We start from the raw sequence: 25,303 nt of genomic DNA, 5'->3' as shown, positions 1-25,303 counted from the left end.
TATACTTTTTAGTCTTTGGTTTCTTTGAGTTCTGTCTTATGGTTTATGTCTCTGTCTTCTTTAGTTGCTCTATCTCCCCTATCACCTGTATCCCCTTGTCTAGTTCGCGTCTCTGTGTATCCTTAGTTCTTATATCCCCGTGTTCAGTCAGTGTCTGTGTCTGCCCTGGTCCCACGTCTCTGTTCCCTCTGTAGTGCCTGCATGTGAGTCTGTGTTATGTGTTTCCTGTTTTACTTTGAAGGTCTCTGTCTTATCTCAGTGTGTTCAGTTTACGCTTCCTTTTGTCTTGTCAGTTCTGATTTGCCCCAGCTGTGTTTCCCTCCTGTTATTCATTCCCTGATTGCTCCTTCTGTGTATTTAAGCCCTGTGTTTCTCTGTGTCCGTGTCGTGATCTACCGTTTATTTTGCTGTGTGTTTTGCCAGTCCACCGGTGTTAGTTTATTTTGAGTTTTTTCCCCAGTTATGTTATGTTTGCGTTCAGCAGTAAAGCTGTTTTGGTTTGAGTTTAAGTTTGGAGTCTGCATCTTGGGTCCTATCCCTGTCCGCACACAGCCGTCACCTAACAGAAGATCGCGACCAGAACATGGACCCCGCAGACTCTTTTTCCTCGGAGTACAACACTGAGATGGAGCGGATGGTGAGCCTGCTTGACCGCATCGCCCAGTCCCCTGATTTAAGGACCATGGCAGTGGGGCTGAGTGCGGTGGAGGCCATCATTCGCTTTAACCCCCGGCTTAGCCAGTTTGCTAAGGACACTAAGTTGGACGACACCATTACTGCCTGGAGAGAGCAAGTCAAGGCTGGTGAGCTTGCTCTCTTACTCTCTACATCTTCGCCACTGTTACCCCGGGACAACACACACTCTCCTTCTGTCTCAACATTGCCACAGACTTCCTCTCCCTCCCCACACCAGCTGGGTTCTCGTTCGCCTGCCTTTTTCCTGGCAGCTATGTGGTCGGAGGATGAGGAGGAGGTCTCTTTTTCTCCACGGTTCCTGTTTCCTCATCCCGAAGGAAACGGCGTTCTGGCCGCCGCCACAACAGAACTGTTGAGCATTCTGACTCTGGACATTCTGACATCACACCCACTTCATCTGTTCTGCAAACTGGTTCCGCTGGAGGGTCCGAGGGGCCCGTTCAGCCACCCGTCTCCGCTGGAGGGTCCGAGGGGCCCGTTCAGCCACCCGCCACCCGTCTCCGCTGGAGGGTCCGAGGGGCCCGTTCAGCCACCCGTCTCCGCTGGAGGGTCCGAGGAACCGCTTCAGCCGTCTCTTCCTGCTGGAGGATCCGAGGGGCCCGTTCAGCCTCCCGACTCCGCTGGAGGGTCCGAGGAACCGCCGGCTTAGCCAGTCTCTTCCTGCTAGAGGATCCGAGGGGCCAGTTCAGCCTCCTGTATCCGCTGGAGGGTCCGAGGGGCCCGTTCAGCCACCTGTCTCCGCTGGAGGGTCCGAGGAACCGCTTCAGCCGTCTCTTCCTGCTGGAGGGTCCGAGGGGCCCGTTCAGCAACCCGTCTCCGCTGGAGGGTCCGAGGGGCCCGTTCAGCCACCCGTCTCCGCTGGAGGGTCCGAGGGGCCCGTTCAGCCACCCGCCTCGTCAGCTGAGGGTCCGGGAGGACCCAGCCAGCACGTCCCAGTGTCTGCTGATGGTTCTGGCGAGGCCGTTCAGCCACCACCGGCTCCACTGCCTGGTCCGGCCTCCGAGTCTGCAGCTCCGCCTGGTCCTGCCTCTGCTGCTCCGCCTGGTCCGGCCTCCGAGTCTGCAGCTCCGCCTGGTCCGGCCTCCGAGTCTGCAGCTCCGCCTGGTCCAGCCCCCGAGTCTGCAGCTCCGCCTGGTCCGGCCTCAGCCTCTGCAGCTCCGCCTGGTCCAGCCTCCGAGTGTTCAGCTTCGTCTGCTCCTGAGGTCTCCATGCTGTCTGTTCCTGCTCGTCTTGTCCGGCCTGCACGTCCTGCACGTCCTGCTCGTCCTGCACGTCCTGTCCGGCCGATGACTGGATGTCGTTGCCGTCATGGACGACCCCCTGAACTACGCCGCCACCAGTGCCTCCCGGCCGGCCTCCTGACCTGCTCCGCCGCCGGTGCCTCCCGCCCGGTCAGCCTCCTGACCTACTCCGTCGTCGCCGGTGTCTCCTGCCTGCCCGGCCCCCTGAACTGTTTTCTGGGCTCTTGGGCCGTCAGCATCCGGGTCGGCCCCCTGAACTTTTTGTGAACTGTTTTTCCTGGCCGCCTGCGCCTGTCGTGAGCCTGTCTTTTGTTCTGTTGCTTTCCGGGCTCCATTGTTTGTTCTTTTTTTTGTTTCTGGCTCCTTGTTTGGTTTTGTTTCGAGTCCTCCATCCTGTTTCCCCCGCCGCCCGCCCTGGTTGGGTTTTTTTTGTTTTGGTGTTTTGGTTTGGGCTGTCTGGAAGCCAGCCCTTAAGTGGGGGGGGGGGTACTGTTAGGATGCCTGGGTCGTTGACCCAGGGTATTTGAGTTTATTATATTATTTATACTTTTTAGTCTTTGGTTTCTTTGAGTTCTGTCTTATGGTTTATGTCTCTGTCTTCTTTAGTTGCTCTGTCTTCCCTATCACCTGTATCCCCTTGTCTAGTTCGCGTCTCTGTGTAGCCTTAGTTCCTATATCCCCGTGTTCAGTCAGTGTTTGTGTCTGCCCTGGTCCCACGTCTCTGTTCCCTCTGTAGTGCCTGCAGGTGAGTCTGTGTTATGTGATGAACCTTAGATGAACCTTGGCTAGATGTAGAACAAGCACTCTGCAATAATCTAGAGATCTCAGATCGGTGCATCGGTGCGTTGGTGGTTCTTTGTGTCCGGGGATGGGCGTCCAGGTACACACTGGCTCACTCCTTGGTGGCCGCTTATCGGGGCCTGGAGCCTGGGGCTCGCTCGGGCCACTTTGGAGGTGGGGTGCCCCCGGCCTCTCAGCCTGGGGCTCGGTCACTCAGGCGCAGCTGGCTGCCGGCGGAGCTCACGGGCGCGTCACTGCAACTCCCCCTGGCTTCTGCTCCGCGGCTGCTGAGTGAGCCCTCATCTGGGACTCTCCTCAGCTCTTTCCGGGACAGTGGCGCAGCTGCCCCTCTGTTGGTCTTCCTTGGTCTCTTGTGTTCTGGGGGCCTCTGGATGTCTGGAGTTTTGATCTCCTCCATACCTGCTTCATGCCCTGGAGGACGGGGCTGTGGCCCCCCCACACCCTCTAGCAGATTATTACATGAAGGAACCTTACAAAAAACAAACGCGTCCATGCTCACAGGTGTACTAACGGGTGATCACACCCACAAACTACACCCTTTTTGGCTCCTACCTCAAAGCACACTGTGTTCTGTTGATCTTATGTGCTGCACAATAATGTTTAACATTTAGTATTTACTGTCATATTCCCATATATCATTGTGATGTTGTTTATTCTATTACTCTTGTTCTCTTCTGCTTGTTTTCTTTTTTCTTTCTCAGCAGGTGATCCAGGTGATTGATATATGCATTTTTTCTTCTCTGCCCGTTCTGTTGGTTTTTGTCTTTTGCCCTTCTCCCCCGTCCCTCTTCTCAGCTTTTTCTCTTTCCCTCTTTCTTTCTCCCCTTCTTTCCCCCAGTCAAGTCTGTCCCGTATTCAGTAAGTGAAAATAAAATAAACAATAAAAGGTGAATCAAATGGACCATTACGGCAAGGCTGGGATGGTCAGTTTGGTAAAGTAAATCCATTGGGCATCTTTCTTTGCCTTTAGACAACAATTCTGATGGCAAAAGAGCCAAACGGGACAGGCCAAAAAAAAAAAAAAAAAAAAAAGTTTGGAGTCTGCATCTTGGGTCCTATCCCTGTCCGCACACAGCCGTCACCTAACAACGCACTCACATAAGCTCAGCGATTCTCTGCGCGATCAACCTCTCACATGTTTAAGCTGCGGGAGATTTCACTTGTCATGTTTGCATAGTAAGCTAACGATTGATAAGACGATGTCAGAGGAATTGGTGCACAAATTATCATCACTCACCAACAGTGTTGGTCAAGTTACTTGAAAAAAGTAATCAGTAACTAATTACTGATTACTTCCCCAAAAAGTAATCCCATTACTTTACTGATTACTTATTTTCAAAAGTAATTAATTACTTAGTTACTTAGTTACTTTTTTAAAAAACGATTTACAACCTGAATAGGTGATAAAGTGATAGATCTTTCAGCCCAATTCTACTTTTTCTGCATAATCCATCATACAAAATGTAATCAAATGGAAAAGTCTCTTTTTAAAACTTGTTTTATTAGTTTTAATCTTTTAACTTTATGCATCAAGCAAAAATTTAATTATATGCAACATTCTCTGACTTGAATAAATTAGTTTAACATTTAAACCTATTTTCTGCACATTCCAGCACATAAAATAAAATATTTTTTGTGTTTACACTCACTCTTTCAAATAGATGCAAGTAAAACACAGCAGAAAATAAATAAAGTCAAAGACTCAGCGGTCCTTTTGCTCTATTTTCACCTGTAAAGCAGCAGTGGGGTAGGCGGAGGTTTACCCTGGTGCAGGTGTGCCGCGGTCAGTGGAAGAATCCGCGAGTTTCTCTGTGAGTTTCCCATCACGTCGTAGCTACTCGGTGCTTGCTTGGAAGTTTAGGGGTTTTTTCGCTGTAAAAAGAAGTTTTCTTCCCATGCAAAGCGGACGCTAATGTTTTTGTCACTTTTTATGGAATCAAACTCAAAGTAAGGTCAGCACTTCCACGCTTTAAACGCTGCACGCTCATACTCTCTCCCACAATCGATATGTGATCCATTGTTGATCTGCACACAGCTGTTGTCACCAATGGCACACTCGCTTACGTCACTGTCGTGAGACATTCTCGCAAAAAATCACGGTTTTAGTAACGCAGTAACGCAGCGTTCCTACGGGAAAGTAACGGTAATCTAATTACCGTTTTTGCAATAGTAATCCCTTACTTTACTCGTTACTTGAAAAAAGTAATCGGATTACAGTAACGCGTTACAAGTAACGGGGGAGGTTCAATTTGCCATGTTGGAAGGAGAGCTCAACTTCTGTCTCGCTAGCTTGCCCTGCGCTCAGTGAATCTGCGTTCGACTACTCTTGTAGTGTGTGAATGGGTGGATGACTGGATATGTAAAGCGCTTTGGGTTCCTTAGGGACTAGTAAAAGCGCTATATAAATACAGGCCATTTATTTACCATTTACTCCGCCTAGGCTGCACTGTGGAGCGCAGATCCACTGAGCGCTCGACACAGACAGCATCGTCAGAAGGAAAGTTGATAAAATAAATTAAAAATTTTGTATTGTTCATACATATGTGTACCGAACCGAAAGCACTGTATCGAACGGTTCAATATCGATACGAGTATCGTTGCACCCTTAATGAATATATATATATATACAGACATATATATACATATATCTCCATCCTTCCATCCATCCATCCATTCGCTTTCGCTTATCCTTTATACATCTATATCTATATATCTATATATCTATATATATCTATATATATATATATATATATATATATATATATATATATATATATATAGAGAGAGAGAGAGAGACAGAGAGACAGAGAGACAGAGATTTTTTTACTGGATAAGTTACTGCTGAATGTATTTTAGCAGTTGCTGTCCATGCATAACGTAAATGCTTTAAAAGGATCTCTTTATCAATAACCTCTGCATGTTTGTGTTGTAGGTGGTGATAATGGAAGTGCAGGGTCTGAGGTCTTTGGCTCCAAACAGGATTGTTTACTGCACCATGGAGGTTGAGGGAGGACATAAACTGCAGACAGATCAGGCTGAGGCCTCAAAACCCATGTATGTAAAGAATGAGCACACACACACACACACACACACACACACACACACACACACACACACACACACACACACACACACACACACAATGAATAGACATGGAAAAAAGAAAAGAAAAACAGGACCTCCATTACACTAAACACACTTTTTGGGCATTATGACTAATGTCATCATCATCATCAACACATCAAGACAAGCACATCAATTCAGGGTGTATTTCATTACAACTCATTATGGCCATTATGGCATTGTGGCCTTAACGCCCACTCACATCCTGGGCTCACCTGAAACTCTGGCTGATTGGGACCCACACCCAGTTGGCTCAGGCGATTAGAGGATCATGTGTGTGGGGAAACTCCCACTAGGTTTAAATCTGGGACTCTCCACCATTTGACCTTAGAACTGAAGAAGCTTCTCGGATGAGAGGTGAAAGTTTCTTCAAGCAACTTAAAGAAGTCCAGACGCTTTTCTTTGCAAGCTCCTTTGACTACGATGACCTGGATGACTGAGAACCTTCACAGACAACCTCATTATTATATTCACTAGTCATAGCTAACACTTAACTAAACCATATATTTTCTTAATCCTAATAATATGATTTATCTTATGGAGACTTGGACGTTTTTGTCTGTGTTTGCGTTTCTGTCTGTCTGTGGTGTATGGCTGTGTAGTGAATTGCAGCTAGAAAAACGTCTTTGTCTGGATATAAATCAACTGACTCAGGAACGTTACAGTCAGAGAGGTATGTTCTGATCACAATAAAGCTGCCTGTTGACATACAGCTTATCAACCGTAATGATGGCTTTGGAGCCTCTTTGAATGAACTTTATATGGATTGGGAACAGGACCTTCGTCATTCCACGATTTCTTTGGGAAACAGGTACTTAACACTGAAGTCCATTCCCCTCAGCTCCTGGCTATGGCTCTTCACATTCCCTCAGTGAGAGTTTTGTCATGGACTGCAGTGGGAGATTGTGGAGTTGCAGAAGGGAAGTAGTTCAGGTGAAACAATTCAGGTGGCCTGCTGCGGATCCAGCAGCGACATTGCAGCTCTGGTGGCCTGCCGCGGGTCTGGTGGCGGCAACATGGCATAGAAGGTGACCTGGGATGTGGATGGGCAGGCCGTCCTGGACGTGGATGTGGCAGAAGAATCACTGGCAGTTTGGCAGATGGCTGGCACACAGGGCCAGACGAAGCAGGACCAGGTGGCGTGATGTCCTCAGGTGCAGGCAGCTCACAGACCCCTAGTGCGAGCAGCGCAGGTCCTTCTGGCATGCAGACCTCGGACTCGGGCAGAGCGGGTCCCTCCAGCGTGTAGACCTCGGACTCGGGCAGATCAGATGCAGGCGATGCAGCAACCTCCAGCTCAGACTGAGCAGGTCCAGGCGACAGCGTAGCAGCTGCAGATGGTGGAGTAGAGAGTGGTGTGGCAGCTGCAGATGGTGGAGCAGAGGGTGGAACACCAGGCTTTACAATCTCTAAGAGGTCCAGAGGTGCCAGAGGCCATAAGTTCAGCCTCTGGGGAAGCCCTGGGCAGAATCTCCATCTCCATGTGGCCTGACCGGACCAAAAAGTCACCTGGCTCTGCGTGCTGTGTGCTCTGAGCTCCCCAACTCTGGAACAACAGACTCAGAGTTAACATTTTTTGAAGTACACTGATGGCTGAATAAGTTCACTTGATTTCTCTGCAGAGGACAGAGGTAACAAAGTTGGGAGTTCTGATTGCAAACTCTCTGGAGGTCCAGAGCCAGCTACGGGCCCATGTTCCATGCTCACAAATCTGCGTCATCTCTTCACAGCATTCTGGCAGGTTAGAGCCCGCTGAGTCCATTGTGGCTGGATTAGTCTGTCACGGACTGCGGTGGCAGACCATGAAGTTCCAGGAAAGAACTAGGACCCAAACAGAGGACTCTGATGAAGAACAGCGATTTTATTTACAATGAAATGTAAAATAACTATTTATGAAACTCAGCACTGTGGTTCCTGTGGCGATTCTCCCTGAATCCCCACATAGTGCCTGTGTTTGTAAATCGTAAAAGGTGACAACTCGAAAAACACCCAGGCTCTGCTCCAGTGAAAACACCGCTCTGCTCCCGATTCCTAGTGTAGACAAACAGAACACTCTGATGACTCGGCAATCTCCTGATAGCTAGGGTTTTTCAAATATCAAAGTTATCCACGGCTGTACAAATGGGGTTAACTCAATTATCGACCACCAACTGAAGCCCAGCCACACTGTTAAACAGCGCAGCTCCTGGTGAAGGCAATCAGCTACAGCTGGCGATGGCTGATGAGCTACAGGTGTGGCTAGCTTCAGTGTGGGAACTCCTCTTGGCCTAATGGTGCCTGTAAACCAGCCTTCCGGACACACACACACACACACACACACAGAATGGTCCCTCATTCAGAGAAAATATTACACGTATTGAGCTGAGTAGGGACGCAGTTTGTCCCGTACTTTAGCTAGAATGGAAAAAGACACAAAGCTGGATTTATTCTGTGTGTTTACGCCGCACAGCTGCCTCTTCTTCTCTCATTCTCTCCCCCTCCTTCTCCTGTTGCTACTTCAATCATGAAACTGGATTGAAACCAGATCCTTTTCTATGTAGCTGACAACTGGTACCGTAACTGTGCAGGGGCGAGTCTAGCAGTTTTGCCAGGGGGCCAGGTAGGGCATTAACAGGGAGAGGGGGGCACAAAGAAATACTTTTCTTTCTTATTCTCATTTAAAATGTCTCGCTTTAATTAAATAATTATCTGAATCTTGCGAACAAAGTTTTTATTTGAGGTAAAATGTATAGAAATCATACATATACCAACAAGACTGTACATCACTGTCACAACAGCATTTGTTTTCATTCAAAGGCTTTATGGCTTTAATACCTGGTGGGCCGGTCTGTAGTCAAAATGCCCGGGCCGATTTTTGTCCCAGTCCAGCCCTGCAGGTTAACCCTCTCAAGGCAGGCGTTGCCGATTTGCAACAGTTAAAAACCAACAACCTGATTACTCTACATACATATTTTATGAGTTTGTTTTACTCAGAAGTACCACTGCAGGTACCGCTAGGACTTGTGCATTAGCAACAAAAAGTTAAATTTGAGCCTGAGAGGGTTAATACTAGCAGTGTCACCATGCCAGCTGACTGTATTTCATCATCAGCCAGTGTTGTTCTTTATCAATATTACCAAAGTTTATCATAACGCAGCAGAGAAAGTATTAACTTGCTTTCAGGTTTCATTCAAATGTTAGTCTTTTCAGTTGTTTCCCCACTTTTTTCCTGTTTCAAAATCAAACACCAGTTTGTGAGAAGATTATCTTCTTTTTTTAACAGGCAGATAAAGTTTTGCATTGGCATTGGCTAATTTGCCAATTGTATGTTAAAAATTTTCGTATTTCAATATTCAAAAATGTTTTTGCCCAAAACATATGTGCACTATATGTCAGTAAAAATACTATGCAAATATTGCTGTCCTTGAATGCTGAGTAAACACTGACAGAGCACTGATTGTATCTCTTGTACTTTATCAATGCAGTATCTAAAAACTTTGCACCATAGTGGATAAAATCTCATTCTAATAAGAGTTAAAAGCGCATTTGGTTATTATGTTTATAGGGTTATTGAATTATGGTTAACGGTTGGTAGAATTTTTTTTAACATTACATCTGGAGTGATACATGTCCTGCTGTCAGGCCTGCAGGTATCAGGCTGTTGTTCTCCTTCATCTCATAGTGGACAGAAATTATTTTTTGGAGTGGCACAAATAATTTGTGTGGCATCAGATTTGATGCTGAACAGCTGATTGTTCTGTAAATAGTTTGAAATGTTGATTTAAAAACGCCTTGGCTGCATTTTGAGGTATTGGTATTGAGTGAAGGTGATGGGTGGGGGAGGGGTGTCAGGACTCTCACAGGAGGCAACAGCGCCATGTGAAGAGAGAGGCTGGCACAGTGGTGTGGCTCTGGATTCCAGGCTGACTACAGGTGAGGTTGTGGGGGTGGGAGCAGACACTGTGGTATCGAATCTATTGAAAAACAGATTCAACTCGTAGGCTCTATAGGGCTTTGGAGTTGACGTCACGCCGCAATGCACTGTGGGAGCGCAGCTCCATTTTCGGGGTCTACGAATCAAAACAAACACACTGTGTTGGAACGACGACGACAAGAAACATGCTTAAAAGCAGCTCAAAAGAAAACGGACGGTATAGAGACCGATTGCGTCCAGAGGCGAAGCAGCGGTACTTGAAAAAAATAGAGTGCATCGCAAATCTGGACCCATATGAAATACGGCAGTGGAGTAAAGACCCAGACGACTTACCGCCACTGTCCTACCCCGATATCTTCACGTATCTTGTTTGTGGAGTAAGCACTTACACAGCGAACCAGTTTCGTAATTACAAGTCACTGGAGGCGCACATCCAATTTACAAATGGCTGGGTGCAAGATTTGGCTATTTTCAAGCCGCCAAACTCTGAGTACGTCGTCAAAATAAGTCAGCTGGAGTGCATCGAGTGAAATAGCCATTTTCCACCCCCCACCATAATTAATGTTACACATTTATCATTGAACTGCTAAAATATCGTTATCATATTATATGCCCGTAATTGTAAAGTACATGCAAGTTAACACATTGATAATCGGGTAAATTATTAACGCCAATTTGTGTCCTTCCTGTCTCATTTCATTTATTGTCTTTACATCAACCAATCAAGTCACTCCATTCTATGTTTGATCGCAATTTCTATAACTTCCGAGACCACCAACGATGATATTATTCAGCTATAAAGTGTGATGTGAACATATTTAGAACTTACCGGAATGAAAATGTCTTGAGCACACCAACTGATATCTGGAGACGTAACAGAACTTGATATCAGCTCGTCTCACGGCTGCTATCCAGGCTAGACGCCTTCGTTTGGTAATATCCGATACATGAGCTCCTTCATGTTGCTTCCAGGTTGGGAAAGCATAAAAAGACAATCCAAACTTATTCCCGTGCCGGTCGTAAGATCGAACATTGCAGCCGACCACACAGCAAGTACGAACCATGGCTATGCTTTCGCTCCTTACTTAGACCCCCAAAATGGCGGATCGGGCCAAAATCCTTTCCACGCCCACCCCCGTGACATCACGCTCCAAAGCCCTATTCTCACCTCCCTCAGCTCCCCTGCTGTTGGTTGGCCTGAATCCAGTGATGGTCTTCATGCCCCTCCACACCTCTCTCATGCTGTTCTGCTGGAGTGGAAACTCCAGCAAATGAGGAGACTTCACTCAGGCAAGTCTGCTGGACCAGACGGAGTGAGTCCCCTCGTCCTCAAGACCTGTGCTCCCCAGCTGTGTGGAGTCTTTCATAAACTGTTTATGCTGAGTCTGAGTCTGCAGAGGGTCCCAGTGATGTGGAAGACATCATGCCTCGTCCCTGTACCAAAGACGCCACGTCCCAGTGGCCCCCAGGATTACAGGCCCGTGGCACTGACCTCCCACATCATGAAGACCCTGGAAAGGCTCATCCTGGACCAGCTGCGACCCATAGTAAGACCACATCTGGATCCCCTTCAGCAAAAACTTTGTTGTTTGCAAAACTCAGTTACTTTTTTGAAGAAGTAACTATATAATTAATTGCCCAACATTGGTCATTATAGTACTTTGCAGGCAGAGAGTTACAGGACTCTCTCCCAGACCACAGACTCATACTCATAATACAAGTCAGAACAAAAAATAATAATAATAATAATAATTAAGTTGTGTTTTCAGAATTAGAGTTAGGGTCGGAGGCTTGAAGCGAGGAGGAGGTATAAACCGTGTCTGCCGTCTATCGTAATGGGAAATGTGCGATCGTTATCGAATAAAATCGACGAGCTCTCAGCACTGGTACGGAGTCAGAGGGAATACTGAGAGTGTAGCCTTTATTGTAATCTCGGGTGACTTCAACCATGTATCACTGGACAATACACCAACATTCAGACAATATGTGGACTGTCCGACCAGAGGAGAAAAAATTCTAGATGCTAATGTCAAGGATGCATACAGCTCCTCCTCCCTCCCCCCACTTGGTAGGTCAGATCATAACCTGATTCACCTCACCCCCCGCTATGTGCCAATTGTGAGGAGGGAACCTGTGACCACCAGGACTGTCAGGAGGTGGTCAGAGGAGGCAATAGCGGAACTACAGGGCTGTTTCGAGGTGACCGATTGGGAAACACTCTGTGAGCCTCACGCCGAGGACATCAATGGGCTTACTGAGTGTATCACAGACTACATAACTTTCTGCACCGACTCCATTGTTCCAGCTCAGACTGTTCATTGTTACCCAAATAACAAGCCGTGGGTGACTAAGGACATCAAAGCCCTCCTCAACAACAAGAAGAGGGCTTTCAGAGGGGGCAACAAAGAGGAGGTGAGGAAGGTCCAGGTGTTACTAAAGGACAAGATCAGAGAGGCTAAGGACAATTACAGGAGGAAGCTGGAGTGGAAACTCCAGCAGAACAGCATGAGAGAGGTGTGGAGGGGCATGAAGACCATCACTGGATTCAGGCCAACCAACAGCAGGGGAGCTGAGAGAGGTGAGAACAGAGCCTACGAGTTGAATCTGTTTTTCAATAGATTCGACACCACAGTGTCTGCTCCCACCCCCACAACCTCACCTGCAGTCAGCCTGGAATCCAGAGCCACACCACTGTGCCAGCCTCTCTCTTCACATGTTGCCTCCTGTGAGATTCCTGACACCCCTCCCCCACCCATCACCTTCACTCAATACCAGGTTGAGATGCAAATGAGGAGACTTCACTCAGGCAAGTCTGCTGGACCAGACGGAGTGAGTCCCCTTGTCCTCAAGACCTGTGCCCCCCAGCTGTGTGGAGTCTTTCATAAACTGTTTATGCTGAGTCTGAGTCTGCAGAGGGTCCCGGTGATGTGGAAGACATCATGCCTCGTCCCTGTACCAAAGACGCCACGTCCCAGTGGCCCCCAGGATTACAGGCCCGTGGCACTGACCTCCCACATCATGAAGACCCTGGAAAGGCTCATCCTGGACCAGCTGCGACCCATAGTAAGACCACACCTGGATCCCCTTCAGTTCGCTTATCAGCCTCGTCTCGGAACAGAGGACGCCATCATCTACCTGCTCAATCGTGTCTACACCCATCTGGACCAGCCGGCGAGCACTGTGAGGGTCATGTTTTTTGACTTTTCCAGTGCTTTCAACACCATCAGGCCGACCCTCCTGGGTGATAAGTTAGCAGCGATGCAGGTGGATGCTTCTCTGGTGTCCTGGATTGTTGATTACCTGACAGGAAGACCACAATATGTACGTCTCCCACAGTGTGTGTCTGACAAGGTGATTAGCAACACAGGGGCACCACAGGGGACTGTCCTCTCCCCCTTCCTCTTCACCCTCTACACCACAGACTTCAGCCACTGCACAGAGACCTGCCATCTTCAGAAGTTTTCTGATGACTCTGCGGTGGTTGGATGCATCAGCAGGGATGATGAGACAGAGTACCGGGCTGTGGTCGACTCCTTTGTCACGTGGTGTGAGCAGAATCATCTGCAGCTCAACGTGGCAAAGACCAAGAAACTGATCGTGGACTTCAGGAAGACCAGGAAACACTTGACCCCTGTTTCAATTCAGGGGGTCAGTGTGGACATTGTGGAGCACTATAAATACCTTGGAGTACACATTGACAATAAACTGGACTGGGCTAAAAACACCACAGCACTTTACAGGAAGGGCCAGAGTCGTCTCTATTTTTTGAGGCGACTGAGGTCCTTCAACATCTGCCAGAAAATGCTCAGGATTTCCTGCCTGTGGCCATCTCCCTGTACAACGCATCCACTTAACACACTGGCTACTGCTACAACTACACATGTTTCTTTTTCAGCTATTTAATAATAAGCGACTTTATGTATGTATGTGTATATATATATATATATATATATATATATATATATATATATATATAGTACTATTCTTAGTTAGCGTATTGTCTGTCTTGTTAATGTTTGTTTATAATGGAGCACTGTAACAAAAAAATAATTTCCCCCAGGGATCAATAAAGTATTCTGATTCTGATTCTGATTGTGCTTGTTTGTGGTGAGCAGCAGATCAAACAAGTTAAGATTTATAATTCAATTCAATTCAATTTTATTTATACAGCACAAAATCACAACAACATCAAGACCTTAAGATGCCTTATAGTGTAAGGTAGACCCTACGATAATGCATTCAGAGAAAAAAAACCCAACAATCATATGACCCCCTATGAGCAGCACTTTGGTGACAGTGTTAAAAGGGAAAAACTCCCTTTTAACAGGAAGAAACCTCCGGCAGAACCAGGCTCAGGGAGGGGCGGGGCCATCTGCTGTGATTGGTTGGGGAGAGAGAAGGAAGACTGGATAAAAGACATGCTGTGGAAGAGAGACAGAGGTTAATAACAGATATGATTCAATGCAGAGAGGTCTGTTAACACATAGTGAGTGAAAAAGGTGACTGGAAAGGAAAAACTCAATGCATCATGGAAATCCCCCGGCAGCCTACGTCTATTGCAGCATAACTAAGGGAGGATTCAGGGTCACCTGGTCCAGCCCTAACTATATGCTTTATCAAAGAGGAAAGTTTGAAGCCTAATCTTGGAAGCAGAGATAGTGTCTGTCTCCCGAATCCAAACTGAGCTCATAGATCTGGGTGTCATCAGAATAGCAGTGAAAAAGTATGCAATGTCTTCTGATGATACTGCCAAAGGGAAGCATGTATAATGTAAACAGAATTGGTCCTAGCCCTGAACCCTGTGGAACTCCATAATTAACCTCAGTGTGTGAAGAAGACTCTCCTTTTGCGTGAACAAATTTGAGTCTATTAGATAGATATAGTTAATAATACAAAGAATACAAAGAAAATGAGGAAAACCCCAACAACCATATGACCCACTATTAGCACGCGCTTTAGCAAAAGTAGGAAGGAAAAACTCCCTTTTAAGAGAAAGAAACCTCCAGCAGAACCAGGCTCAGGGAGGGGCGGGGCCATCTCCTTTCACTCGGTTGAGGAGTGAAAGGAAGACGAAGACAATGAAAGCATGTGACAAAAACTTGACTGTCACATTACAGTATAGTGACAGTCAAGTGACTGTGTGACTGTGACAGCCTGTTAGAGCTGTGTTTTGCACTGTTGTTACATTTTGAGTACATTACGCTATGAAAGTTTCTATTGTTGTACCTCCCATAGTCCAAAAGCACCCATCTCCCTGCTTCTCACCAGCAAACATAGACTTGCACAACTTTCAAGGCTTAACTGGTAGTTCAGGAGTCATAATAATGTTTAACAGTCTTTCTTTGTTTATATGTGGTTGTGTCTATATTTGTGTTGGTGTGCAGTTGGGGTACCCAGGGCGACTTCACCACCACTCAGCCACTGCCTGCTGTGAAGGTGAAGCTGTATACTGAGAGCACAGGAGTGTTAGCTCTGGAAGATAAGGAGCTGGGGAGGGTAAGAAATCATTCTGCTTCATTTTGGTCACTTTGCCTTTGTATAACTTGTATACAACATATACATTAATGGTGGGAACACTCCCAGGTTGTTCTCCACCCGACTCCCAACAGTCCTAAGCAGTCTGAACTCCATAAGATGACAGTGTGTAAAGGCTGCTCAGACAGTGACCTCAAGATCAAACTGGCCATTCGCATGGACAAACCACAGAACATGAAGCATTGTGGGTAAGTTACTGTGAGATTAAACATTCTTGTGGCAATATAAAGCTACTTGAGTTATCATGGTTCAGTGTAAAACTGTAGCTGCTTTAAAATAGTTACTGTTTTAGTTTGTACATCAGAATAATTTCAGCAGACCGGTTCTGGAAAAGCTATTAAGGAGAAATGTGATCTCTCCTTTTAGTCTCTATCAGTATTTTGGATAAAGTGTAAGTTTTTCAGGGAGTTTTTCAGTTTTTAGAGCAATAAAGTACAAAAGAATGAGTATATAGAAATATAAAATACATGGGCTAAGTGGGTTCTGAGACAGGATGCTTCCAATTTTGACAATATTGCGCCTATAAAGAAAGCAGTCAAGATTTGTTTAATGTACAAGTTAAAGGCAAAGTCCTTGTTAAAATGACTCCAATTTCCTTACAATAGTACTGGAGGCAAAGATAGAGTACAGCAAGCTTTTAGTTATTAAGAGATGTACTCGCCACTTCTGACTACAAATCACAGGAAACATTGTTTATTGGAGTATTTTTTCTCAGTTAGTCATGAGTTACTTCACACAAGGTGGGATTTTTTTTAGCAAATCCTATATTTCCCACCTTGAGATGCGTTGTCAGGTGTTTACCGCAGCCACCTTTAGTGTCTGCTCTTCTATTATATCTTTCTTGTTCAATTTAAGATCTACTGTGATTTCCATAGGCAAAATTACAACATTTTTTCTTAGTGTTCAAATACTGATGAAGATGAGTGTATTAAGAGCTTATTGAATGAGAGGCTTTGCTAAACATCAAACTACCCAAAGGTATTTAAATAGAAAACGTAAATAGAAGAAGTTCTAAGTTTAAAAACTTGGGAAACAGAAATGTATTGTTAATTAATTTATTGTTAATTTTATATTTTTAAAACGTGCCGGAGGTAAGCATTTGGATCTGTTACGTCACATGCTGAAGTGTAACTTCCCTAATATTGATGGTTATTTCATTATTTCTAAGTCTTTACAACCCAATTTTATGATTATTTTTTAAATAACCAACATGTGAATACATAGATAACTGTATATCTGATCTTAATCAGGTGGTAAAATGTTAATTCTAAATAACCCTTGTAGAGTTAATTTAGAGTGTGATACACTTAATATTTGGGTGTGTAATTGATGAGCCACTAGGGTGCTTTGTCCAAAAGATAATCTTTTGCTTCCCTCTTGTGGTTACTGGTTATTGCTACCACTGAATGTGACTATGTGCAGATCCACACAGGACCTGAAATATCACACTCTATTATGACCCCCATTAGAAATAAAAACTTTCAGGCTGAAATTACTTGAATGTGCTATGAGCCCAAACTAGTTAGCCTTAAACCATTTAAGTTTTTGTACAACGTGAATTTGTATCAACGCAGAAACCGATGAAGTAGAAAAACTAAGTTTACTTTACTCAAAATCATTAATTCACATAAATTATTTATTTCCTGGAGTCTAATTTTTAAAAAATAGCTAAAACTTAAAGACAATTATTTCTCGCTACTTAAATTTATTTATCTATTACTACTGTTGTATCTTGTACTCTAATTATAGTATTTTAGTTGCAGTTACTGTATTAAAACCGCTCATTCAAATTCTGCCTTTTAGTTTTGTTTAATCTTTCATATACTTTTAATTAAAGAAAAAAATATTTCAATTTGTTATAAAAAGTGTATTAGTAAAAAAAAAAAAAAAAAAGGCAATGAAAACAAGTTCACTCAAAAAGAAAAAATGAAACGTTGACTTTATTGCCAACATATCCTGAAGGTCAACCTTCAGGACAACGTTCCCTCTAAGCTGCGCGCGTGCGCAATTGCGCACTGCTGGCACGTCTCTGCGCACAGAAAATCTGCGTTGCACACAAAAAAAAAATCTAACCTGAATTGAAATTAAAATAAATACGTTAACAATTCTGTTTTGCAGTGTTAGTCAGTGACTGGCTGCTCCTGTATGTGTTTAGAACGATGCCACCTTATCCCATAGTCCAGCCAATCACGCGATTCACATTCGTATATCAACGTGGTTGACAGCCTATGACAGCGTCCTTATGTGCCGACACCGGTGTTTTAGCGAGCAAAGCGTCTGATGAGGAGTTAAGCCACGTTAATGACAACGTGTACAACCATTGGAGATGTGAGCAGGACAGACGGAACAACTGTGAGGACTTTATACCAGTTTTTAAATTGTGTTGATCGGCCACGTAAAACCAGAGTTATGATAAAATATCTGCAATGTTTGGTTTTCTTCCTGAATACTGCCGTTGTTCATATTTACTGCGGGAAGAAACGGTAAAAATGGCGTTTTATAAGGAAAACGCTCAAAAGCCTGTGAGCAAAAACAGCCCCCCTCCCTCAGCCTTTCCTATTGGTGGAAAAATGTACCATGTCGACCAATCAAAAAATGATATGGCAACATGGCATTTAGTCGTTTAGGAAGGGGGAAGTTTTAGGAGTGACGGCGTGTTTGAGATGTGAGAGATTTGAGACGTTTAGCGTGTTTGGAGTCTAAAGTTAGTGTGTTGTCTTGTGTAGTTAGTGTGTAGTTAGTGTGTAGTTAGTGTGTAGTGTAGTCAATAGTTTTGTTGTGTGTCAGAACAATGAGGCGCCTGCTGAGTGTTACAGGTGTTACAGCAGTGATACATCTGCTGCTGTCAGGCCTGCAGGTATCAGGCTGTTGTTCTCCTTCATCTCATAGTGGACAGAAATTATTCTTTGAAGCAGCTCAAATAATTTGATGCAGAGCAGCTGATTGTTCTGTAAATAGTTTGAAATGTTTGTTTAAAAACACTTTGGCTGCTTGTTCAGGTAAACAGCTGCAAAAAACTTTGTTTGCATAACTCAGTTACTTTTTTGAAGAAGTAACTATATAATTAATTGCCCAACATTGGTCATTATAGTATTTTGCAGACAGAGAGTTACAGACTCTCTCCCAGACCACAGACTCATAATACAAGTCAGAGCTTTATTAAAAAAGAAAGAAAGAAAGTTGTGTTTTTAAAATTGGAGTTCAAGTTATTTTTACTTCCATGTTAGTGTTAGTTAGTGTGTTAACATACTACACAGGTCATGAAACAGATTTTTTTGCATTTTCATTGTAAGTGGGCTAAAGCAGTTAATTAAAAGTAGTCTAACATAAATGTAAATGCTGTAATTTGATTATTTTAATAAACCATGTAAATTGGATGGATTAGATGCTGGCGTGACCACAGTGCACACGCCTGATGTCACTCACAGTGGTCCAAGGGACGCTCAGGGAGTTTGTGTGTTCGCTCAGACACATGAAACATTAGAGGGAACATTGCTTCAGGATCAATAAAGTTTTATTGAACTGAATTGACATTCAGTGAGCATTTGTGTAAACCAAGTCCAAAACAAAACACAACGGCTCATTAGTGTGTGAATGGGTGGATGACTGGATATATAAAGCACTTTGGGGTCCTTAGGGACTAATAAAGCGCTATATAAATACAGGTCACTTACCATTATGGTTAGTAACTAACACTATGTAGACAGATGCAACATCAAGACTTTCAATTAAATGTCTAATGTCTGTAGAAGAAAAAACATTGAAGACCAGATAACACATTGATAAGATGACGCCTGAGTTATGCACATGTGATGCTAGTAAGGTCTGTGGAGTGCTTTTTTTTTAAGTGTCTAAAATGGATAGCAACGTTGCTATTTGCAATGATTGCTTAGGGTCAGTCCAGTAACACAACGCCAATGAAGTGCTTTCCTTTAACAGTGAAAAGTGAAGCGTCCACCTCAACCGATACCCATCCCTACAGTGTATAACTATACACACCAACTGTCCAGTGGTCTCACGGTTCCCGTGTTAGGATGGCAAGGTTTGGCAGGATGAAAGCAGACATATCTAACTTGCCCAGGATCCAGTAAAACTAATGTAGCACAAGCATACGCAAACTATATAACATGTCTCGTAAGACAAACGCAAAATATAACCATGCTCAACATGTAGATACTACACAACATAGTCAAAGAAAAAAGTGGTCTTACCTCTCAAAGAAACAGCAGCTTGGCGCCATGGTTGACGGTTGAATGAGGCAAGCTTGATGTGACACGAAGAACTCAAACATATATATGTTAATGGGCTGGTTAAATTTTATTTATAACTTTTTCTTCAAAAACAGTTGTAAATAATGCTGGGCTTACACTGTGCGATTTTTTCAGTCGCGCGATTCAGCTCCTGCTCAAACTGTACGATTGACTCGCAGGGGTTAGAAGTTCATAGGTCACGATGCAGGGTCTCACACTATACCGCCCGATGCTCTGATGCGACCTGAGTGCTCACACTGTGCGTCCATAACATTAAGGTTATAACAGAAATTCTGTCGCTCGCTCTCCCTCTCTGTCTTTCACTCACACAGACACACCGCCACCACCAACTTTGCTAAATTGCTAATGAAAAACATTGATCAGCTGTGATTGAGCAGCAGTGTAAATCCAACTATTTTCACGGTTGTTGTGGTCGTGATAATTTTGTGAGGCCACATCGAAAAGGCTCGGATGAGCTTTCCAAAGTTCTACAAGTTGTGCCTCCGTCGCTTGTGTCCAGATCACACGCTGCACTGCTGTGCTGCTCCGTCTTTTTCACTGACATTTGTGTTTGCGCGTGCGCAGTGTGACAAACTGCGGTGACACCCTCACGACGGTCGCGAGGATTTGAAATCCTCCCGACCAAGCGATTGATGATCGCGTCTCGTTACCCCACGTATACTACACAATGCACGACGCACGATGAAGGCCAAAACCGGGCCGATCGCCAAAACGGTCGCACGACTCAAAAATCGGCTCAAAATGGGCCAAAAATCGCACAGTGTGAGCCCAGCATAAGACATTCCAGGTTGCAACTAAATAGGCAGGACTGATCACAGCAATTAGTCCCAGCTGCTCTGCCAGCCTTCTGGCATTGCCCACTGAACCCACTGCTCCTCTGCAGACCACACCCCCACCAAACTGTATATAGTGCTTTAAGTTCTCTGGTAGAATACATGGATTTGTCTGCTTTTCTGAGTAGTAAAGTGCTCTGTAAGAACCAGTCAGTTCATCATTTACTATATTTCTCAATAGTACAACTAAATATAGTAAGTAAGACAAAAACAAAACTTTCCTGCAGCAGACTGGTGACTGGGTTTGAATGAATAAGCTCTGCTGGGAAAGATTCAATAGAATGCCATATACAGGTCCCCAACCCTTTTTGTGCCACAGATCGGTTTAATGTTAGACAATATTTTCACGGACCAGCCTTTAAGGTGTTACAGATAAATGCAACAAAATAAAATGATACGACCAAGACAAAAACTGTCGTATTTTGTAAATATAATAATAAACGTGAATTCACTATGTAATTGTGTACCTTTAATAGCAGCGTGCTCCTGAAATGCGCCAACAACACTGAGAGTAACATCCTCCTCTCTGCCCCTTAATGCTCTCTGGTCGCTATGGTAATAAATAAGACGCACAACTACAACACGGGAAAGACCCAGGGAAACCGAGTTGACGATAAAACCCCTGAAAACCATAAATTTCACACCCGGGCCTTAACTCTCGCAGCCCGGTACCAAACGACTCACAGACTGGTACTGGTCCATAGCCCAGGGGTTGGGGACAGCTGATAAACAGGACAGTTGCCCACCCTTTAAAATACAGAATGTAAAGTATAAATATCTGGGGCAAGCACAGAACCAGCCAAGATCAGGCCAGTCTGTCTGGATATTTATTTGCATCCTGATGTGGAAACGTGTCATGAATGCTTTGAGTAAAATCATGATTATTTTGAGCATTTTGGGGGGCTGATGTGTATGCCATTTTATGTGAGTTCTTAACTCCTTGAATCTCTGCAATGCAGGTAGTGATAGCAACATTAGCACAACAATCAGGCACAATCGCCACTTTTATGGGAAATACAGCAGGTTCAAAAGTACCAGATTTCCACTAACATCAGTTCTTACGTGATGCAAAATAAAAAGCACTCGATTAACATTTTTTATGTAATTGATGAAAATGAGGAATATTCATTAAATCTTAAAGGTTTAGAGGGTTAAAGAAGGGATAACAACAATATGGTGACTACAAATGCATGAGGTTGTCTGTTAAAAACAATCTGTGCCTCTGTGGAGAAGGTTGTCTTTCCCTTATACTGTGGAGAAATCTGCCACTAACCCTTGGTTAAAGCATTATGAACATATGAGCAGTGCCTAACCGGTCCAAGAGCTTGTCAACCCAGGCCACGGAATAAGCATCAAACCTCGTTCAGCTGGTGGTACTCCACGCAGAACCGTATAGACCCATCTTTCTTCACCACACAAGGTGATATACCACTATGGCTCCTCACCTGTGTGATGGCACCATGTTGTGGTCAATGTCCCCCACTTGCCAAAGGGTAACTTTGAGCTAGAAGAAGTGAGCGATACAAGCGCTTTATCTCCCAGTGAAAATTGTCCGAGCCGAGTCTCTCTTGTACAGGCACTGCTGCTGTTTCTGGGCCTGGAAAGGCAGCATGGTAACAGGCACAAAGGTGCTCTTGGAATTGCTAGTTGGTTCATGGCCTGACACTCTGGGCATTACACACTATTGGCACACATCCCCCTGGATGCCCAGCTAATAGAATTGGGCCATTATTCACTCCAGAGTTTTGTCATATCCCTGCCATGGGGTTAAAGGAATCCACCTGGAAAATCATTTGCTGGTGGCTTTTTGGCACCAACAACTGGGTCTTTTCCTTTTCTGTGTGACTTTTACGACTCACTTAATAGAGTCTGTCTCTAATCAACACAAAATGCAGGTATGTCAGTGCTACATCAGGGTCTACTGTTCAACTGTTGATTGTTGAACTATCGATCGCCTGTTCAAAGCACTGAGTGTTGTCCCAAGACTGCCCTAGAGCGAAATCTTCACTGGAGTAAATCACTGGACTTCCCGAGAAGCCCCCGATGTCTCCTCCTCCCCAGAGTCAGAGTTGGACAACCACTGAGTGCAGCACAAACACTACAAGTCTCTATTGATCGTGAACGCAATCTTATATCATTTCAAGTGGCACTATGGGATATTTGTGTATGTCCAGCAGCCGAGCCTGCCTCTCTTGGCTGCCACGTCACTCAGCTTCCAAGCGCAGGCTAAACAACCAGGTCCTCCAACACTGTTGTCTGGCGTTTGGACTGGCCCTGTACCAAGCTGAGCTGATCTTGGTACACTGCTGCCTTCTCCTGGTGCATGGCAGCTTGCTCTACCAGCATCTTTGCCAGTACCTCCACTGGCTGTACTGGTTTTTTGGCACCACTGTAACAACAAGGACCTGGGACGTACATAATATTACGATAACAGTGATAATTTATTTCAATTTCTTTTCTATTGACTGCTTGTGGAGATTTCCAGCTGCCGGGTTTCCTGCTCAGCTCTCTTCTGCAGTTCCAGTAACCTCCTATTTACCAGCTGGGCCCACGTCCTCATTTTAGGTTTGACAGCGTTTTAGTAGGTAAAGATGATGCTTGGACATGAATTGAGCTGCGGTTTGGGGAAGGCCTCGAAGGGGACTGGCGACGGCTCCCGGGCCTGGCAGATCCCCGTGTACTAATTAGGAGTGAAGAAGTTAAAGAATTGAGAACAAGGAGGGAGGGAGGGAGGGTGGGGCACGTAAACATAGATAAATCTTTATTTTTTGCACCAGGTTTCCTCCGTAAAGGTTTCCAAATATTTATGAAGCCCATCCTGTTTTCTAAACACCACCTAGCCCACACAGCCTACAGCAGTCTAGCTGGCTATTGCAACAACAGGTTTGTTTGCAGTAGTTTTGTGTTGGGTTAATTAATTATCATTAACTGAGGATTTTACAATGTGAAATAAGTCGCTTTATGAATGATTATAATTTATCAAGCTTAAAATATCAGCTAGCAGTATAGTAGTGGATTGCAATTGTTGGGTCTGTCTAGCACAGGCCCACCGCTGGAACGAGACAGTTTAACTACACAGCAAAAGCATTGAACACCAAGTAGGCAAAGTTCTTCGTGTTACTCATGCATGAGGGAGACCTGCCTGCAGCCAAGTGTCGTTCCACCCACTTGACCTCCGTCAGACTCTCAGCCAGGTTCCCCATAGCACTCCTTTTATTGTGGTGACAAGCAGTGTTGGTCAAGTTACTTGAAAAAAGTAATCAGTAACTAATTACTGATTACTTCCCCAAAAAAGTAATCCCGTTACTTTACTGATTACTTATTTTCAAAAGTAATTAAATACTTAGTTACTTAGTTACTTTTTAAAACACGATTTACAACCTGAAGAGGTGATAAAGCGATAGATCTTTCAGCCTAATTCTACTTTTTCTACATAATCCATCATATAAAATGTAATCAAATGGAAAAGTCTCTTTTTAAAACTTGTTTTATCAGTTTTAATCTTTTAACTTTATGCATCAAGCAAAAATGTAATTATATGCAACATTCTCTGACTGGAAGAAATTAGTTTAACATTTAAAGCTATTTTCTGCACATTCCAGCACATAAAATAAAATATTTTTTGTGTTTACACTCAGTCTTTCAAATAGATGCAAGTAAAACACAGCAGAAAATAAATAAAGTCAAAGACTCAGCGGTCCTGTTGCTCTATTTTCACCTGTAAAGCAGCACTGCGTCAGGTGGAGGTTTACCCTGGTGCAGGTGTGCCGTGGTCAGTGGAAGGATCCGCGAGTTTCTCTGTGAGTTTCCCATTACGTCGTAGCTACTCGGTGCTTGCTTGGAAGTTTAGGGGTTTTTTTTCGCTGTAAAAAGAAGTTTTCTTCCCACGCACAGCAGACGCTAATGTTTTTGTCACTTTTTATGGAATCAAACTCAAAGTAAGGTCAGTACTTCCACGCTTTAAACACTGCACGCTCATACTCTCTCTGCACTCGATATATGATCCATTGTTGATCTGGACACAGCTGTTGTCACTAACGGCGCACTCGCTTACATCACTGTCGTGAGACATTCTCGCAAAAAATCACGGTTTTAGTTCCTACGGGAAAGTAACGGTAATCTAATTACCGTTTTTGCAATAGTAATCCCTTACTTTACTTGTTACTTGAAAAAAGTAATCAGATTACAGTAACGCGTTACTGCCCACCTCTGGTTACATGAATATACATAGGTTCATTAACATATAACATCTTACATAGGTATACATGTGAACAAAGAATACCTTGTCTGTGTGTGTGTTTGTGTGTGTGTGTGTGTGTGTGTGTGTGGGGGGGGAGGGGGGGTTCAGAGTGTGACCCCATAAATGACTTCCGTAAACCTGCTGGTCTAGAAGTCCAGCAGTTCATCTAAACAAAAGGCACTTAACCCAAAAAAGATATAGATACGTTTATCCTACCATAAAACAATAAGAGAAGGTACGACCTCTCCCATGCTCCCAGAATGTGGGTGTTAATGCCAGAATGCTCTGGAATGCACACAAAGTCTTTGCAGACAACTAAGGATCACACATCCTATCACTACACAATCGATTATACACCTCTAAGCATATATGGTTAAATATTTCTAAGCATAAATGACAATAAACAATACAACTCTAACAGCAATAGAAAGAACATTAAAAAGATGAAGTGATAAAATACTTTATCAGAACACCAACAGCAAGTTGCAACAGGTGTGTCACCACGAGAAGTTGTAGCTGATCAGTGTTTACCTGGAAGGATGATGTAGTGCTCAGCACTGTTCCTTCACAGCATGAAGCTTCCTGCTTTAATTATTTGCTGGAGCCTTTCTGATTTGAGTTCACATGTTAGCCCTGTGCCTCCACGTGTT

At 44.3% G+C, this 25,303-nt stretch overlaps 1 protein-coding gene across 4 annotated transcripts in view; it reads left to right on the top strand.

The window, feature by feature from the left end:
• The window catches only part of LOC146573582 (calcium-dependent secretion activator 1-like), a 329,487-nt gene that overhangs the window by 94,389 nt on the left and 209,795 nt on the right, over positions 1–25,303 (top strand). For all 4 annotated transcript variants that reach the window (XM_085272827.1, XM_085272826.1, XM_085272828.1 and 1 more), the window contains exons 6-8: positions 5,671–5,792; positions 15,159–15,270; positions 15,358–15,497. In XM_085272827.1, coding sequence (XP_085128953.1) covers positions 5,671–5,792; positions 15,159–15,270; positions 15,358–15,497 — 374 coding nt within the window. The remainder of the gene's footprint in view (positions 1–5,670; positions 5,793–15,158; positions 15,271–15,357; positions 15,498–25,303) is intronic.

The sequence above is a fragment of the Mchenga conophoros genome, linkage group LG5 (assembly GCF_057382185.1).
Source record: "Mchenga conophoros isolate Kocher_MC1m ecotype Shallow Benthic linkage group LG5, M_conophoros_male_GT1.1, whole genome shotgun sequence".
In the NCBI taxonomy this organism is placed as follows: domain Eukaryota; kingdom Metazoa; phylum Chordata; class Actinopteri; order Cichliformes; family Cichlidae; genus Mchenga; species Mchenga conophoros.
Note: the sequence above shows the minus strand (reverse complement) of the source record. Positions and strands in the feature narration are given on the sequence as shown.